The sequence below is a fragment of the Hemitrygon akajei genome, chromosome 12, assembly GCF_048418815.1.
Source record: "Hemitrygon akajei chromosome 12, sHemAka1.3, whole genome shotgun sequence".
Taxonomy (NCBI): Eukaryota; Metazoa; Chordata; class Chondrichthyes; order Myliobatiformes; family Dasyatidae; genus Hemitrygon; species Hemitrygon akajei.
In genome coordinates, this window is record NC_133135.1 from 89617004 (window position 1) to 89637033 (window position 20030).

The 20030-nt window shown below is 38.4% G+C and overlaps 2 protein-coding genes across 4 annotated transcripts in view; one reads left to right on the plus strand and one right to left on the minus strand.

The window, feature by feature from the left end:
- Positions 1 to 20030, plus strand: part of atf6 (activating transcription factor 6) — a 377097-nt gene that overhangs the window by 344028 nt on the left and 13039 nt on the right. The window lies entirely within an intron of this gene.
- Positions 14029 to 20030, minus strand: part of LOC140737279 (olfactomedin-like protein 2B) — a 103644-nt gene continuing 97642 nt past the window's right edge. The window contains exon 8 of the mRNA XM_073063648.1: positions 14029 to 14093. Coding sequence (XP_072919749.1) covers positions 14044 to 14093 — 50 coding nt within the window. The 3' untranslated portion in view covers positions 14029 to 14043. The remainder of the gene's footprint in view (positions 14094 to 20030) is intronic.

The window sequence follows — 20030 nt, forward strand, 5'->3', positions numbered from 1 at the left end:
GAATACAGAAGGAACAAATATATTGAATCAAAATCCTTCACTTTTTTGGAAAATCAAGTGGAGATGTTTCATGTCTTAAAAAAAATATGCATCTAATGTGATTTTATGCAAAATAGACCTGTAAATGTAAATACAATTCAGGAGTTAGTGAATTACAAGAGTTACTGATTAGACTAACTTACCCATTTGAGGTAAAATTGTGAAGTGAAGCTGAAGTAGTACTATTTGGATTTATGCGGTATCCTATAGCAATTCAAAGTAGTTTGCACATGAAACTGCCTTTCAATTTTGACTGTTACATGGACAAATAATTTTATGTCTCTCCACAAGGAGAAACTGTAACTTTGTTAAAACATCTGACTCTCTCCAAGGAATTCCATTGGTATAGGTCATACCAAGGACTTGAAACTTTTAGTGTTGTCTGAACAGAGTAAAAAAGAAGTAATGTAATTACAATGAAAAGACAAATCAGATAAGAATATTTACTAGTATACGCTGTTCCCAAGAACATGGTTTAAATCTTCCTGATTATCTTTCATTTGATTACTTTGTGTATCTTAAACTAAAATTGTTGGTCAAGCTATGATTCAATTTTATAATTTTCATTTCAATTAAAAATCAGGTCATAATGTACAGCAATATTGTACCCATATAGTAACAATTTTCTCCATAGAATTGAGCATAACTAATAGTTATCCATGTAACAAAGTTTGTCAGCAAATGGTTTGTGTCACTGGGCTTCATAAGGATCAGATAAGCATCATTCCTCTTCGGATACATGTTTTCTTTCCACTTCAAACTTTTTTTTTCAGTCTTATTAGTCTCAAGCTCCCTTTTCTTACAGATATCATTTGTTTGGAAGTAGATGTCCAGATATACATTATCATCAAGTTTTCTCTTATACTAATTGAAGGGAGTGCAGACAAATCCACACATTACTGAAAAACTATTTGGAAAATATTGTAAAAGCAGAAGCACACCAATAATGTATTCAGGGCATGCAATGGTCCTGTTTTGCAAAACATTTCTGTTTGCCAAACTATGTGACTGCAAAATATGTCTATTTGGTGTCTTGGAACTGCATTTTGTGGTATAACTACTACCTTATCATTTATATGGTCTTTACATTATTGAATGACCAATTTCAACCATTTCGTTCTACAGACCACCAAGATGATGATGTACTTTTTATGAACCCTACAGCTGGATTAAAGTATAGTTACATCTGTTGCAAGTGGCAAAGCTCTTTAACCCTACTGCATTTAATTCATTGCCTATAGCTGTTAACAGATAATCATTCCAGATTCAGTCATCAATTTTTTGTGCATTTTTCTATGAACCACGGTGCGTTGCACAGTGTTACTCGCTCCCAAAGACCGCTAATATTATTCTTGTGAAACTGATGAATTAATTATCTATTTAAAAAGCTGCAGTCACGGCTGTATAAAATATTTCTGGAAGAGGAAATCAACATCTCTTAAGAGAAATGTTATGACATTTTCAACTTTGAGTGTAAAGTAGAAAACAAAAACACATTTATTGAAAACATGAGGGTTTGTCTGGTTCGACATCAACTGTTGTACTTGTGTTGAAGAATACATAAGCAATGCTATTGTTACAATCCACTTTTTAAATGGATAATCTAAGGTACTCCCCTGTTATAAAGACATCAGCATTGTAATTGTCATCTGGATGACTGGTGGATGAATTTTAAACTTTTGCATTAAGATTTTCATTTAATTGGCTTTGCCTTTGCTTCTAATGACTGTCTTTTTTACTTTTTAATTGCTGCACCTGGTTCATAATGAATATGGCTGAATGTTCAGATTTCTTGGGATATTCCTTTGATTATATGAATTATGAAGTTTGAGAAAATATTTGAATGCATGAACACCCACTTAGCAATGGACCTGGAGTAACAAATGCTCTTTAGGTGGAGCAGTTTAGTTTAGAGATGATTTCAGAGACTCTGTGGCCTTCAAAATTTGGAGGAAAGCTCTGTGCAGTTGTTAATCCCATGTCAAGTTGGGAAATTTGGCTTTATTTATTACTGATGTTGGTTCTTTTAAAACTATTCCATCCTGGCTGTTTTGCAATTGTCATAGTACAGAACTCAGAATTGATAAACTGATTTTTTTTAACATATTTCCCCATATCTGCTAGACATCTCAAATATTTGGTGATTTTCATCAGTCATACTTTAACCTAATATATGTGCTTGCTTTTCTGTTGTTAATTTAAGAGGACTTAGCTTGGTTGAAATACACTGTTTAATAATTGGGGCTAGAAATTTCATTCAATGGTATCCTTATCCAGGTTGATGTGAGATTACTCTGTCCATTATGATCCTGTAGCTTACACGGTTTTCTAGATCTAGTGCCTCTTTTGAAATAATAACCATGGAAACAATGTGCTAATTTATCAAGCATTTTGGTATCATTAACCACAATTTCTTGCCTTATCTGCTTGGTACACAACTCCAGTGATATGTTGCATTCTGTGCCATTGAAAGATATCTTAAAAATATATTTAGACACAAGAGACTGCAGATGCAGGAAATCTGGATCAACACACGCAAAATCTGAGGTAAGTCAGCATGTCAGGAGGGAAATGAACAATCAGTGTTTTAGGCTGAAACCCTTCAGGATTGAAAAGGCAGGGGCAGAATCCAGAATAAAAGAGTAGGGGGAGGAGCAGGAGCAAGCAGATAATAAATTGGGAGGGGGAATAAAAAAGGGGAATTATGTGAGAAGCTGAGAGGTGTTAGGTAGGGAAGGCAAAGACCTGAAGAAGAAGAAGAAGAAGAAGAAGAAGAAGGAATCTGACAGGAGAGGACAGAAAGCCATGAAAAGAGGAGGTTAGGAACCAGAGGAAGAAAGGTAAAAGTGATGGCAGGTCATGAGGGTGGGGGAGGGAAACAAGGCCAAAAGGATAAGGGAAAGAGACATGGATGTGGGGGTGGGGGTGGAACAGGGGAAATCACTTACTAGCATTTTGAGAAATCAATGTTGGTGTAGTCAGGTTGGAGACTACTGTGAGAGAATTTGAGGTGTTATCCCTCAAATCTATGTCTAGCTTCAATTTAGCAGTAGAGAAGGCAATGGACAGACATGTCAGTATGGGAATGGGAAGTGGACTTAGAATAGGTGACCACTGAAGATCCTGGTTGTTAAGGTGGACATAATGAAGGAGGTGATTCCCCTAATCTTCATTGAATCTCACCAACATAGCGGAGGCCACACCAGGAGCACCGGATGCAATATATGGCACCAGTATGTTGGAATTTCCAGTTGACTGTCAGTTTAATTTCTCATTTCTCTCCACTCCAACTCCTCTGTGCACTTGTATTATTATAGCCCATGTTAAGGTCAAGGAGCAGTACTTGATCTTCTGACATAGTACTTACAATCCTCATGATTTATTATTGATTTCACCTATTTCAGATCAGCAACTTTTCTGGATTGCATCAAAACTGGCCAGTCTGATGAAATGTGAACAGTTGTACACATGCTTTTGGAGCAGAATATTGATGCACTACAGAGAAGCCTAGTCAAGTCCATTAGTCCAGTTCGTGACATTCCCCACCCAGTGAGTTTCTAGTCTCATCTGGGATTTCTGCAAGGATATTGAGTAAACCCCAATAGTACTGCGAAGATACTAATGAGTACTAATACCCAAAACCTTTGAAGTTCAGTGAAAACAGACCCAGAATCTGGTTTAATATCACCTACGTCATGAAATGTGTGATTTGCAACAACATTACAAGACATAAAAAGAATTTAAGTTACAAAAATAAATAAAAGCTAAAGACTAATTATGAAGTAGTGTTTATGGGTTCATAGATTATTCAGAAATCTGATGGCAGAGGGCATGAAGCTGTTACTAAAACTGAGTGTGGTCTTCAAGCTCTTGTTTTTCTCTAATGGTAGTAATGTCATGAGGGCATATCCTGGGTAGTGAAGATCTTTAATGATGGATGATGCCTTCTTGAGGCAACACCTCTGGAAAATGTCCTTGATGGTGAGGAGTGTTGTGCTTGTAATGGAACTGGCTGAGTCTACAACTCTCTGCAGCCTCTGGCATTCCTGTACATTGGAGGCTTCATATTGGTTGGATGCAACCAGTCAGAATGCTCTCTCCAGTACATCTATAGAAACTTGCAAGAGTCATTGGTAACTTACCAAATCTCCTCAAACTCCTAATGAAATAAAGTCACTGGTGTGCAAGCTTTGTGATTCCATCAATGTGTTAGGCCCAGGAGAGATCCTCTGAGATGTTGATCTCCAGGAACTTGAAACTGCTTTCCACTACTGACCCCCTCAATGAGGACTGGTGTGTATTCTCTCAACTTCCTCTTCCTGAAGTCCACAATCAGTTCCATGGTCTTGTTGATTTTGAATGCAACCTTGCTGTTGTAACACCACTGAACCAGCCAACCTATCTCACTCCTGTACTTCTCCTTTTCGCTATCAGATGTCATGCCAACAATGATGGTGTCATCAGCAAATCTGTCGATGGCATTTGAGCTTTACCTAGCTCACAGTCAGAGTGTAGAGTATAGCAATGGTACATTTATGAAAATTATTCACTGAAAAGCATATCTTTGCAGCACCAAAATATTTGTAGCATAGGTTGCACTGAGCAGATTTGGCTGATATCAACTCCATAAAGGTTTTCATAGTAAATAAAGGTTCCATCCCTGAGGTACCAAAGCAGGATTAAAGCTGTACTATTTAATAATTAGAATTCTAGAAACACTCAGCATGTCAGACAGCATTTGTGGAGGGAGAAACACTTCATCAGTATTTCAAATGAGAGGCTGTTGAAAGATCTTGGATCTGAAATTAAACTCTTATTTCTCTTTCTACAAATGCTTCCTGACATGCTGAGTGCATCTGTTGTCTTAATTCATTTTTATTTTGCTCCATTACTTGTTGTGTAGTCATTCACTTAAGCCTGCAGTTGTGGGAAGAGATCTCAAATTTTTCCCCATTTCATCCCAAGAGATTGCTTCAATTTTTTTTTGCAATACAAAACCAGCATGTGTAAAAATGGAATGGAAAAGTTGTTGAAAATTTAGAAATTGCAGTTACTTATATAAGCAGCGATGAATGTTTTTTTTAAATTTCAGTTGTATCATTGTATGATACATTGGCATGGCACAGTGAGCACGACTACTGCCTCAGGGCTCCAATAACCTGGGTTCAAACCTGACCTTGAGTGCTATCTATGTGAAATTTGCATGTACTCCCTGTGACCACAAAAAATTTCCCCTTTGCTGCAACCCAAAAATGGTAGATTTTAAACTGTAAATTGCTTCAGGTGTATCAGTGAGTGGTAGAATATGAAGATATTTGAGGGGCTTGTGGAAAGAACGTTAAAAATTGTTATTAGTGTAAGCCTAATGGAGTGGGTGCCTGATGGTTGGTATGGACTTGGTGAGCCCAAGCTACGTGACTACGTGCTGCGTGACTCTGTGATCTTTGACAAGTAGTGGGCTGCCCAACTGAAGGCCAAGGGGGAAAATGTCCTAGTTTTTCACCTCAGCTAGCAATTCTAAATCCAAAGCAGTTAGCTATAGAATGTTATAAAGAATAAAGCAGAGCAAATTGCAAAGATTGAAGGCTACAGTTGTAGATCTGAAGTTACCCAACCTCCCCCACACTGAGAGAGGACTACTTGTGATTTGAATGCTGTCGCATACAGTGATGCCCCTCATGTTCTATAGGGTTTGAAGTAAAACACTGTGAAGGGTTAAGATTATGGGAAAGATGGAGAAACTGATGAATTATTTACATCGGCAGTTTTCACACACAGTTTTGTGACTTGCACAAAATAAATGTAAATTAATGTAATTAATCTGTGGGTTTCAACACCATGTAAAATTGATGTCAATTGTAGTTCTGTGTTACATGCTTCAAACTCCACACCAGAGACCTGAGAACATAATCTAAACAGAGATATCTATTATATTCAATATAACAAGGAAGTGATGCCCTATCAATGTATTAGCTTTCCCAAATGACGCTCCCTTTCTCCCAGGTGCCCTACAGATTATCTGGTCACTTATTGTGTGCTTGTCATTTGATAATCAGCGTCCATGATTCCCAGTGCTCCCACAATGTCATCACACCTCATAATTCACAGCAGATTTGAGATGTACTTGATGTACTAGGTCTTTCTTTAAACTTGCAATTGTATAGCAAGTATGAACTCCAAACACATCTGTTGAAGAACACTGTCTGAGCGTAATGGCTAACCTTGATATACATGTCAGTTATTTTGTTAATTCCTATTGCAGGCATGCATTTCCACGTTGAGGAGACAGTACACACTTTTGGCTAGCCAGCAGATCTACAGGGAATCAGTAGCTAGCTGCAAAGTGGGTAGCTAAATGTTGCTGACTTTACACCTGTGCACTAAAGTGCAGGATTTACAAATGTGCTGAAGGTTAGTTGCTTGTGCATCAGATTTCTCACTCTGTGCGTGGGTGTTCCATCAGTTGCTAAGATGAGGGATTGTAAACACTTGCACTGACTTCTTATTAGCCAGCATATGAAAGAGGTGCTTGACTTTTACTTAAATACTAGGTTTAGCAATTTTCTTAATTCATTTTCATTTCATTGTATATTTATATTTATAAACAGCAGATTATAAATAAATCGATTGCTTCTAGGTGTTTATATTTAAACAGTTTGCAAATATCTCTGTCAGAAGAGCATCGTGGCTCCAGGGAAGAGGCCATTGTTTCTTCCAGCTTTGGCCTTTGGCTGCTTTTGGGTTGTTGCGCCCCATGGAATGAGCAAGGTAGCAGTACTGGTTGGAACTCATCCAGGAGATGAGTTGTGGGTAAGAATCAGTGTAACATGGCCCATTGTGGATTTGAATGAGAATATTTAGGTCAGTTAGCATCAATATCTATTGCAGGTGTCCCAAACTAAATCTTTGAAAGGGATATCTTCTGGGCAAACACCACCTGCAGTGAGGCCAAGAATTGTTTCTCTTATCTGCCAACTGGGGGAACAGCAGCAAGAGGCTTCGCAGAGGGGGAAGAAATGAGAAATATTAAAATAGACTGGCAATGGAAACTGTGTTGGACATCTTTGCTTCCCATTGTTTACCAGAAAGAGTCATCAAATCATGCCTGGTCATTTCCAGAGGATTAATTCTCCTGATGACATAAAATCTGCAGATATTAGGAAGCGACATGGCCTGATTGAAAAGTTGACATTTATTAACAAGTGTTCTCAGTAGTAGCACACTGGTTGGCCATGCAGGTGAAGGTTCTGTAAATATGCAACAATTCTTGGAATTAACAGGTCCTTGTTTTAGATAGCAAAAGTGAGAGGGTGTTGTATTTGTACAGTTTGTTATCTTTTGCATACTGGTTGAAAGCCTATTTGGTGCAGTCTTTAATTGATTCTATTATTATTATTCTATTTTGGATTTATTGAGTATGCCCATAAGAAACTGCATCTCAGGGTTATATATGGTACCTTGATAATAAATTTACTTTGAACTTTGAACAGGATTATTGGATGTTGAAAGTACAATACTGAAAAGCAGAGTGGCTAAGTGTTAATAGTGTGGTCATGAGTAGAGGAGTTAATTTATTGGAGGTGATGTGACGGAAGGCAAAACCTATCACACAGTTCCAACCAGGACATGAAATTTTGGGTGATTTTATCTTTGCCAGCTTACACCTGCCAGCTGAACCAGACTAAACTCTCTTGAATGATGTGATTATTATATTATTACTATAGGGTCAGGGATGTTTCTGATCACATGCACAGCATTCTGAAGTGGGAGGGAGATCAGCCGGATGTCGTGGTACACATCGGTACCAATGACATAGGTAGAAAGAGTCAGGAGGTCCTGAAGAGTGAGTACAGAGAACTTGGTAGGAAGTTGAAAAACAGGACCTCGAGGGTAGTAATCTATGGATTGCTGCCTGTGCCAAGTGCCAGTGAGGGTAAGAGTAGGATGCTCTGGCAGATGAACACATGGCTGAGAAACTGGTGTAGGGGGCAGGATTTCAGATTTCTAGATCATTGGGACCTCTTCTGGGGCAGGTGGGACCTGTACAAGAGAGATGGGTTGCACCTGAACTACAGGGGAACCAATATACTTGCAGGGAGGTTTGCTAGTGTTATTGGGGAGGGTTTAAACTAGATATGCAGGGGGAGGGGAACCAGAGTGCCAGAATAGATAGTGGAACAGGGATAAAAATAAATGATGTTAGTAGTTCATGCTAAGTCTCAAATAGTAAGGTTGTGTGTGGTGGTAATAATCTTCGGAGGTGTGTATATTTCAATGCGAAGAGCATTGTGGGAAAGGCAGACGAGCTGAGGGTCTGGATTGACACATGGAATTATGACATCATAGCCATTACTGAAACTTGGCTACAGGAGGGGCAGGACTGGCAGCTCAGTGTTCCAGGGTTCCGATGTTTCAGACGTGATAGAGGCAGAGGGATGAAGGGTAGGGGGTGGCTTTGCTAGTCAGGGAAAATATTACAGCAGTGCTTCAGCAGGACAGATTAGAGGACTTGTCTACTGAGGCCATATGGGTGGAGCTAAGAAACAGGAAAGGTATGACCACATTAATAGGGTTGTATTATAGACCACCCAATAGTCAGCAAGAATTGGAGGAGCAAATCTGCAGAGAGCTAACAGACAACTGCTGGAGACAGAAAGTTGTGATTGTAGGGGATTTTAATTTTCCACACATTGATTGGGACTTCCATACTGTTAAAGGTCTAGATGGGTTAGAGTTTGTAAAATGTGTTCAGGAAAGTTTTCTAAATCAATATATAGATGTACCAACTAGGGAGGATGCAATATTAGATCTCCTATTAGGAATTGAGTTAGGGCAGGTAACGGAAGTGTGTGTAGGGGAACACTTTGGTTCCAGTGATCATAATGTCATTAGTTTCAACTTGATCATGGATAAAGATAGATCTGGTCTTCGGGTTGAAGTACTAAACTGGAAAAAGGCCAAATTTGAAGAAATGAGAAAGGATCTAAAAAATGTAGATTGGGACAGGTTGTTCTCTGGCAAGGATGTGATTGGTAAGTAGGAGGCCTTCAAAGGAGAAATTTTGAGAGTGCAGAGTTTGTATGTTCCTGTCAGGGTTAAAGGCAAAATGAATAAGAATAAGGAACCTTGGTTCTCGAGGGATATTGGAACTCTGATAAAGAAGAAGAGAGAGATGTATAACATGTATAGGGAACAGGGAGGAAATAAGATGCTTGAGGAGTATAAAAAGAGTAAGAAAATACTTAAGAAAGAAATCAGGAAAGCTAAAAGAAAACATGAGGTTGCTTTGGCAGTCAGGGTGAAGCATAATCCTAAGAGCTTCTACAGGTATGTTAAGAGCAAAAGGATAGTAAGGGATAAAATTGGTCCTCTTGAAGATCAGAGTGGTCGGCTATGTATAGAACCAAAAGAAATGGGAGAGATATTAAATGGGTTTTTTGCATCTGTATTTACTAAGGAAACTGGAATGGAGTCTGTGGAAACAAGGCAAACAAGTAGGGAGGTCATGGAACTTATACAAATTAAAGAGGAGGAGGTGCTTGCTGTCTTGAGGCAAATCAGAGTAGATAAATTCCCAGGACCAGACAGGGTATTCCCTTGGACCGTGAAGGAGATTAGTGTTGAAATTGCAGGGGCCCTGGCAGAAATATTTAAAATGTTGATATCCACGGGTCAGGTGCCAGAGGATTGGAGGATAGCTCATGTAGTTCTGTTGTTTAAAAAAGGCTCAAAAAGTAAGCCGGGAAATTATAGGCTGGTAAGTTTGACATTGGTAGCAGGTAAATTATTGGAAGGGATACTAAGAGATAGGATCTACAAGTATTTGGATAGACAGGGACTTATTAAAAAAAGTCAGCATGGTTTGTGCGTGGTAGGTCATGTTTAACCAATCTATTAGAGTTTTTTGAGGAAGTTACCAGGAAAGTGGATGAAGGGAAGGCAGTGGATGTTGTATACATGGACTTTAGTAAGGCCTTTGACAAGGTCCCGCATGGGAGGTTTGTTAGGAAGATTCAGTCGCTAGGTATACATGGAGAGGTAGTAAATTGGATAAGACATTGGCTCAATGGGAGAAGTCAGAGAGTGGTAGTGGAGGATTGCTACTCTGAGTGGAGGCCTGTGACTAGTGGTGTGCTACAGGGATCAGTGCTGGGTCCATTGTTATTTGTCATCTATATCAATGATCTGGATGATAATGTGGCAAATTGGATCAGCAAATTTGCTGATGATGCAAAGATTGGAGGTGTAGTGGACAGTGAGGAAGGTTTTCAAAGCTTGCAGAGGGATTTGGACCAGTTGGAGGAATGGGCTGAAAAATGGCAGATGGAGTTTAATGCAGACAAGTGTGAGGTATTGCACTTCGGAAGGTCAAACCAAGGTAGAACCTACAAGGTAAATAGTGGGGCACTGAGGAGTGCGGTAGAACAGAAGGATCTGGGAGTACAGATACATAATTCCCTGAAAGTGGCGTCACAGGAGGATAGGGTCTAAAGAGAGCTTTTGGTACATTGGCCTTTATAAATCAAAGTATTGAGTATAAGAGTTAGAATGTTATGGTGAGGTTGTATAAGACATTGGTGAGACCGAATTTGGAGTATTGTGTGCAGTTTTGGTCACCTAATTACAGGAAGGATATTAATAAGGTTGAAAGAGTACAGAGAAGGTTTACAAGGATGTTACCGGGACTTGAGAAACTGGGTTACAGAGAAAGGTTGAATAGGTTAGGACTTTATTCCCTGGAGCGTAGGAGAATGAGGGGTGATTTGACAGAGGTGTATAAAATTATGATGGGTATAAGAGTGAATGCAAGCAGGCTTTTTCCACTGAGGCTAGGGGAGAAAAAAACCAGAGGTCATAGGTGAAGGGGGAAAAGTTTAAAGGGAACATTGGGGGGCTTCTTCATGCAGAGAGTGGTAGGAATGTGGAATGAGCTGCCAGATGAAGTGGCGAATGCGGGCTCACTTTTGACATTTAAGAAAAACTTGGACAGGTATATGGATGAGAGGGGTTTGGAGGGATATGGCCCGGGTGCAGGTCATTGGGACTAGGCAGAAAATGGTTTGGCACAGCCAAGAAGGGCCCAAAGGCCTGTTTCTGTGCTGTAATGTTCCATGGTTGTATGGATTAACCAATCGATATATCATCTCTGCCCTTATTAGGGAGAAGCTATTTATTTGCATCTGTAGATGTGCATGCATGCCAGGCTATCGGTATAGAATTTCCCTATTGTAAATGAGTTTATTCACAAAACGTAATTAAATACTATACACATCCAATGTAGGTGGATTGTCAGCACACTTACAACAAATCAGTACTAGATTTGAATTAGGTTAGATTTTCTGTGATTAAAACATAGATTGTCTTTTAGTTATATAATGTTGAGACTGGATTCAGTTTACTCAACAAGAATCAAGATCTTGGAAATGTTTGACTTTATAAACGTTGCTGGCTTTACCATAGTTGTGTACATGAGAAGGAGATATGTTTGAGATAAAACAACTTGCATTTGAAAAGTACCTTCAGTATTCTTTAGAGAGATGCTTGTCCTCTTTATCTTCAGAGCATTGGATTGCATTTTGGGTTTGATTTCATTGTGCCTGTAAGGAAGAATTTTAGGTTAATTTATGCCCAGAGGCTAGTGGATACAAATTGTTTTCACAGTACAACTGTAATAGCATGTGGCTCGAGAATCTGGGAAGCTCCCAGTATAAAGTTAGGATCTCTATTGAGGTAATACTATTGAATGTGATATTGTAATGATGAAGCTTCAGTCTATCTTTGGCCATATTTTAATAGATTGGATTGAAAAGTAAATCACAGCACTTTGCTTCCTCATTTTAAAAATAAATTCAAAGTCAAAGTTGAGTTTACTGTCAGAAGATTCTGACTGGTAACCCTAAAAATACAATTCAGAACTTGATGGAAGAGTGCAAAGGTTGTGTATTGGAAAAATAAGTCATATTGTTGTAATTTGCTTTTGGCCATGCTGTTGATTGACAAGATGCCCAAAATCTCCCAAGATACTTTATCTCAGTAAAGCAATAAGATTAGTGTATGTGTATCGGCATGCCAAACTGAACTGTCTGCATATGAATAAGTCATGGCTAAGAATGTATTTGAGCAAATAAGCTGGAGTTCAGTTGAATAGCTTTTCTTTGATTCCAAATTGGTCGCTCTGTTTGAACATCAAAAGGTACAGTTTAACATGGAGCAAAAAATTGCAAATTATGGAGATCTGAAACAAAACAAAAAATGGCAGAAGCATTCAGTGGGTCGGCCAGCATCAGTGAGGAAAGTAAAAGCCAAAGTTACAGTCAAAGACCCTTCATCGAAACTGGAAAAGTAAGAAAAAATTTCAGTTTTAAGTTCCAAAAATGGCAGGGAATAGAGTGACCAGAAGGAATATCTGCAGTAGGGTGTGGACCAAAGTTGAAATGAAAACAATTGCTTTAAAAACCAGCAGTTAGAAGCAGAAAAGAAAAAAAAAATACTTTGGAACAGAAAGGTGTAGCTGCATACAGAATGATGTAAGAACTCAGCAGGTTAGGCAGCATCCATGGAGAGGAATAAACAGTCGATGTTTCATGCTGAGATCATTCAACAGGACCTTAAAGATAGGGATAAGAAGCCAGAATAGAAGAGGAGCAGCTGAGAGCTCTGCTCTTGTCTTCATTTTTGTCTCTTTATTTATTTCCTTTCACATTCTGCTTCTTGGTAAATTCTGTTGCAAAATTTTAATCGTAATGCTTATTTTGCCTCTGTCCTTCTCCTTTTACCGTCGATTCTTCTCTCTTCATTGCTTTTTACTTTCAGTTCTTCTTCTGCTTCATTTTCTCTTTGTCCTCCCACTTTTTCCCTTCCAAGATGCTTCCCGATAATTTCTCTTTCTTGCTGCCCCTGGAATCTCCCTTTCCCATCCTGTGTCTAAATTCATCTCCATTTCCTTGCCTGTTTTTCTCTTCACTTTGAGTGAGTCTTTTTCCATTGTTACCTTAGCATACTGAAAGTGGTTGAAGTGTGATTAATTCAACAAATATTAGAAAAGGTTTTTTTTAAATCTTTATTATTTCTGCAAAATACTGCATGGCAGTTTTCAAGCTTCCTTCTCGAAGCAGTTAACCACTTCTTATGGTAAAAGGGTACTCATAACACACTTTATTAATGTTAACAGTACAACTCTTGGAGGCTGTGTTATATTTGTCATCAAAGGCAACCTCATATGGATCCTGTTAAGCTTGTGGCCATGAATATGAGAAAAATACTTGGAGTTCAAAAATACATTTGTGAGATTGCTGAACTTTTCAAATTTCATTCTTTTATCCAGATTGAACGACAGCTGTTTGTGTATCATACTGTACATGCCAATGATTTTGTAGCTTTAAAAATTGTTCCGTATGTATTCATTTATCACTGTTAACTCTGATCAATCAACTCCAACTTATACTGATGTAGTTTTGTTTTCCAAGATGGCAACTAAGTTATTCCATCCCTTAGAAAACTTATAGCAAGATTGATTGACTTTCATTTTTAATAGTAATTGCTGAATTTAATTTTTGTTAATGTATTTCAATTACAAAACAATATTTCTGGAAAAAATTAACTTTGTTTCACAATTGTTACCCAATTGGAAACTATAATTTGGGCTGATATTTCCTTGAATATAATGACAACAATTCCATATAATGATAAAATTCCAGTGATAAAGGTGTTGTAATTAATCCAAGGATGTGGAAATGAAATCAATGAATATTCTAATAAATAGTTACAGTACCAGTAACTGCTGGAAATTTAAGAGCAAGTATGTTGATATATTCTCTAGTGTCAATCTGATCCCTGGTCTTAAGATTTTCGGCATCTACGAAAGTCAGATGGGGTTAGAGACCCTTTCCTATAACTCAAAAGAGTTTTTCCAATGACCCTTTTTACTAAGAGGATCAATGCTTATCCCATCCTCTTGCATTTTGACTCCCTCTGTGTACTCAAGGTAGAGGTAGATGGGTGAGATTATGGATCCTCTGTTGATATGGTTTGCTCACTGCAGCATGAAGCAATCTCTACCAGAAGGAACAAGAAACAAAAGGATCAATTTTATATACTGTACATACATTAACATGTATTAGAAATTTACTGTAGTGTGATGGTACAACGTTCAACAAAAACAACATTCAACAATTCTAAAGAATAAAGATTTAAAAAATAAAGTTAGAGTTTAAAGTACAGATTTGGAATAAATGTGCATAAATACCAGTATGTATTAACAATGTAAACAACATTATAAAAAGTTGTTTTACAGTGCTATTTCACTTTTTAAATAAATAGAATGCTCTTTGCCCTTGAGCATCTTGTGTAAATTACTTTCTATTCTGCGTTATTTCCAAAAATTCAATTCATTCATAAAATTTAGTTTCACAATACATGATATTCGCTCCCCCTAGCATCTAGCTACGGATGTTCACAGTATTTACATTATGACATTTTTTCATCAGTCATAAAGTTGGAAGGTTTTTTTTAATTACACAGAGCCTAGCTCTTCACTGTCTAGTGATAGGAGTCCCTACATATGAACCCTTTACTCACACAGCATTTACTATGAAGCTTCAGCAAGTCTTTCAGCATGTACTCCTTATACCTTGGGAGGTGCCAATCTGCAACATTCAGATCTCAAACTCCTAATGAAATATTATTGTTGGTGTGCTTTCTTCATTATTGCATCAATGCATTGAGCCCAGGATAGATCTTCAGAGATCCTGACACTCAGGAACATGTTGCTTCCACTACTGACCCCTCAATGAGGACCATTGTGTGCATTCCCAACTTCCCCTTCCTGAAGTCCACAATCAGTTCTTTGATTTAAGTGATGTTGAGGACAAGATTGTTGTGACACTACTCAACCAGCCATTCTATTTCACTCCTGTATGTTGTTAGAGATTCTGCCAACCACAGTTATGTCATCAGCAAATTTATAGGAGGCGTTTGAGCTGTGCCTAGCCCCGCAGTCATGAGTGTAGAGAGAATAGAGAAGCAGGCTAAGCACGGATCCATGATGTGTGCATGTTTTGATTTTCAGTGAGAAGGAGAAGTTTGTTGATTAGTTCTGAGGGATTGATGGTGTTGAACAGCCTGATGTAGCATTGCTGTTCTCCAGGTGGTCTAAGGCTGAGTGAAGAGTGATTGAGGTTTTATCTAATGTGGAACTATTGTGGTGGTATTGTAGCAGGTCCAGGTCCTTGCTTAGACAGGAGTTAATTCTGGCTGTGATCAACCTCTCAAAGTACTTCATCACAATAGCCGTGATTGATACTGGGCAATCATTGTTGAGGCAGCTCACCATGGAATGACTGGAGCACTGAATGATTTTCGCCCTTTTAAAGCAGGTGGGAACCACCTACTGCAGCAGTGAGAGATTGAAGTTGCCCTTGCACTGCCGCCAGTTGATTGGCACAAGTTTTCAGAGCCCCACCAGGTACGTCTTCAGGGCCTGATGCCTTGCGAGAATTCACCTTCTTAAAAGATGTTCTGGCATCAGACTCTGAGACAAAGATCACAGGGTCACTGGATGCTGCAGGGGTTCACATAGATGTAGGTTTATTCTCCCTTTCAAAGTGTGCATAAATTCAGGACTGTTACTGTGGTTTCAAGCATTCAAGCTTGGAGATGCCAGAAATGGTTGTTAGACATTACAGAGCAAACCATTTTGAAAAAGCATCAGTTATGTTATCCATTGGGCCAAAGGACGCTGATTCAAAAAGCAGTAACTTTTTGATAATTTTGTTTATTTTAACTTTATGCAGGAAGTTAATCCATTATCTGCATAAGGTGTCTGCATAGAATTTGTTCATTTATAATCAATCGAAAAGAAATAGCAATGAATTCCCCTGTCAATAACCATTAGGAACTAATACATAGTTTTATAATATTGTGGTAGTGTTCTAATTTATTCTGTATTTCATTTAAATGCATAATTTGTTACTGTATTGAATGGTAGTTTGTCTTTATTATGCCTTTTAACTATTTCCATGAAATTTTGGGTAATTGGGACAGCCACTTAATCGATCCAAAATATACTGGTCCCAATGTGTGCCATTTATCTGGAATCCACTGTATTTGATGATTCCCTTATTGTGGGTCAAATAACACAAAGATTCATCACTTTCCAGCGCCATCTAACAGGTAGATGTTATCAGATAGATCCATGTTTTCCCTCTATTTTTCCAGATGTAATGCTGGATTTACCAGATGCTTTTCCCATACACTCACCAAAGAAGGCACATCAAAAGAGATGTAAGACCAAAGAAAAACACTACCCTTGCTTTTCTTGGCACACTGATCCTTTTGGCTAAACATATATATATATATGATGTTGGAAATTTAAACTATCTAATCTGCTCAATTTCCCACATCACGCCAGAGTCCAGTTAGATCTATATGTGTCATAATAATACAAACAAATTGTTTTTGTTGTTTTTACAGTTAATGCTTTCAGATGTATGCAGGATTTTGCCTATGTTCTGTTATTCACTAATGGTTTGAACACATTTCAAAATGAAATTATGGAAAACATAAACACTGACACTATTTCTTAGTTTTGTTTACCAAATCTGTCATTAATTTATGATAAATACTAATTAAGTTAAGCATAGAGTCATTTCTTTGTGAAACTTAATGAAAATTTTAAAAAAAAAGACTCCTTTTATGCTGATCTTTGCTTTCCTGTGCTGGTGTTCCAGTTCACTAGTACACATGATGGTAATGACCTTCAATAGATACCTAAGCCCTCATTTTTTTTGGAAGTGGTTTTATCAAAACCCTAAGGCCTTACACTTGTTCATACTGTATGTACGTAAATTTAATGTTCCCATTAATATAATGAAAATATAATGTGTAACAAAAGCAGTTCAGCAGCATCAGGAGAGTACCTGAATCAGCTGTTGAACAATAACAACAGCAGGCTTTCAGTCTCCAACTACGATGCTGTGTTTTGATTGAAAGGTTACAGTGTACTGTATTTGTATTTTACTGTTTTTCTAGGTTTTATGGAAGGTATAAAAACAATCAGCATTGCAGATTTGTTCTGCTGTTAGATTTTCATCAGCAACAATCCTCGCAAACCCATCAATGAATTTCTCTGCTGCTTCTTGATCAGCAGGCGCATTATCTCTAACTTTCTTTAAATCTTTAAAAATTTAATGTCATGCCTTTTCTTAAATTTCTGCAGCCAGTCTGCTGAATATCCACAATTACCTTCAATTTTCAGTTCTTTGTGATAGATCTTTCTTTGTTTCATGATCAGCATACTGTTAGGTGGCATATGTCCACTCAGATGCTGATGAATACATTCTTTCAATACACAATCAAAATCTTTAATTTTGTTCTTATGCTTTTTTCCTATTTTTTATTAACTTTTGTTCATTGCCTATATGAGGTAATTTCTCAGGACTGTCAGTTATGCGCAGTTGCCTGCCATCTGTCTCCCCAGTAAAAAGAAAACGAGCTTGCAGTATTTTACATTACCAATGTCCAACAGGGTCTTGTCAACTTTAGAACCTGTGACTCATGTCTGATCTTGATGTTCCTTTTTGTTTGGCTGAGAAGCCCCAAGTCTGAATCCACAGCAACATTTTTGAGAAGATGTCGGAGGTCAAACCGGTGTTCTCTGTAAAGAGTCTCTGTGTGTCCTCCCTGTGGAATGCATGGGTTTTCTCTGAGGATCTAGTTTCTTACTGCATTCCAAAGATGCTCCGGGTAGGTGAATTAAGCATTGTAAATTGTCCTGTGTTTAGGTTAGGGTTAAATTAACGTTGCCGGGGATTGTTGGGCAGCATGAATCAAAGGACTGGAAGGACCTATTCCACACAGTATTAAAAATAGAAATAAGTAAAATAAAGTATACCAATATGACAATACAGCTTTAGTTCACTTTGCTGTGCAAGTCATGACCGTACTTACTGTTGTATATAAATATTCTGCGGTAGTGCAAGTAGTTGGCGTTGAACTGAAAACCACATTTGGAGTGTGTCTGGCTCTTCAACTTAGGCCAATCTGGAACCAGCCCCCGGCTCAGTTATGAGTCCCATCAATGGAGTAAGACACTCTAACTAGGCCTTTCAATATTTAATAGGTTTCAATGAAATCCTCTCTTATTCTTCTAAACTCCAAAGCCTTCAGATGCTCCTCATATGTTAACTCATTTGTTCTCAGGATCATTGTCATAAACCTCTTCTGGACCCTCTCCAATGTCTGCACATCTTTTCTTAGATACGGGGCCCAAAGCTGCTCACAATACTCCAAGTGATGTCTGACCAAAGCTTATAAAGCCTCAGCATGGAGACCATGCTGCTGCATGCTACTTGGAGGCACTGGAGTTGGTGCCTTCGAGTTGTCATGAAGGTGGAGTACAGTAAAATCATAAGTGACTGTCTTGGATGTTTGTTTTGCGATCACAGAAACCTGTTAGACTTTGATTGCTGCAAGCCTACTACCCTTGTTTGGTGGGGGTCATGTGGCATGTGGTGTGGAGGCAGTGCCACTGCAGTTGTACTAGAATGAGGCCTCAGTTTTCGGGCTTGCATTGCAGAGTGGCATCTGGGCTCGGTTTGGGAGGGGGCAGGAGGTTGGCCACTCCTGTTGATACTGACCCCCAGTGGCAGATCAGTGGAATTATAAGTTGGACTGCCGGGAACCATTAATTAGCAGGACTTGGAACTTGGAACTCAGGATCTTGGTCTAAAATTTGTTGTTCTAAGTAACTATGTTTCTTTTTTCCTTTCTCATTATTTTGAATGCGTGAGTACGTTTTTGCAACTTGGTCCCTGAGGAACGCTGTCTCATTTGGCTGTATTCATGTATGGTTTGAATGACAATTAAACTTGATGTTATTTGATTTGATTACATTCTTGCTCTTATTCTAGTCCTCTTGAAATGAATGCTAACATTGCATTTACCTTCCTTACCATTGACTCAGCTTACAAGCTAACCTTTAGGGAATTCTGCACAAGGACTCCCAAGTCCCTTTGCACCAGAGAATTTTGAATTTTCTCCCCATTTAGAAAGTAGTCTATGCCCTTATTCCTTCTACCAGTCAGCCAGCCTTCTATCTATGCAAGTAACTTTTCTGTACTATTGTGGGCTCTCATCTTGATAAGCAGCCTATGTGTGGAAAAAGACTTCAAAAACTCCCAAGTGAATTTCCTTTCTTCTGCACCTTCCCTGTTTAAAGATTGGAGTGACATTTGCAATTTTCCTGTCCTTCTGAATCTTTCCAGAATCTAGTAATTCTTGAAAGATCACTACTAATGCTTCTGCATTCTCTTCATCTACCTCCTTCAGAACCCTGATTTATCTACCTTTATCCTTTCAGCTTTCCAAGCACTTTCTCCTTGATAATAGCAACTACACTCAATTTTGCGCCCTGTCACTCTTGAATTTCTGGCTTGCTGTTTGTGAATACTGATGCAAAATACTTACTACACTCGTCCACTATTTTCTTTCTCTCTTATTACTACCTCACCAGCATCATTTTCCAGTAGTCCAAAATTTACTCTCACTTCTCTTTTTTGCACTTTATATATCTGAAAAATCTTTTGGTATTATTTTATTGGCTAGCTTTCCTTCACATTTCATGTTTTCATTCCATATGGCTTTTTAATTGTCTTCTGTTGGTTTTTAAAAGCTTCCCAATCCTCTAAGTGCCCACTAATTTTACTATATTATATGCCCTCTCTTTTTCTTTTATGCTGCCTTTGACTTTACTTGTCAGCCACAGTTGTCTCATTCCCCCTTTATAATATTTCTTCATCTCTGGGGTGAATCTATCCTGCACCTTAGCCATTGCTGTTCTACCATCATTCCTGCTAGTGCCCCCTTCCAATCAACTTTGGCCAGTTCCTCTGTCATGCCCCTGTAATTCCCTTTACTCCACTGTAATACTGTTACATCTGACTTTATCTTCTCCTTTCAAACTCCGGGGTGAATTCTATCATATTATAATCTCC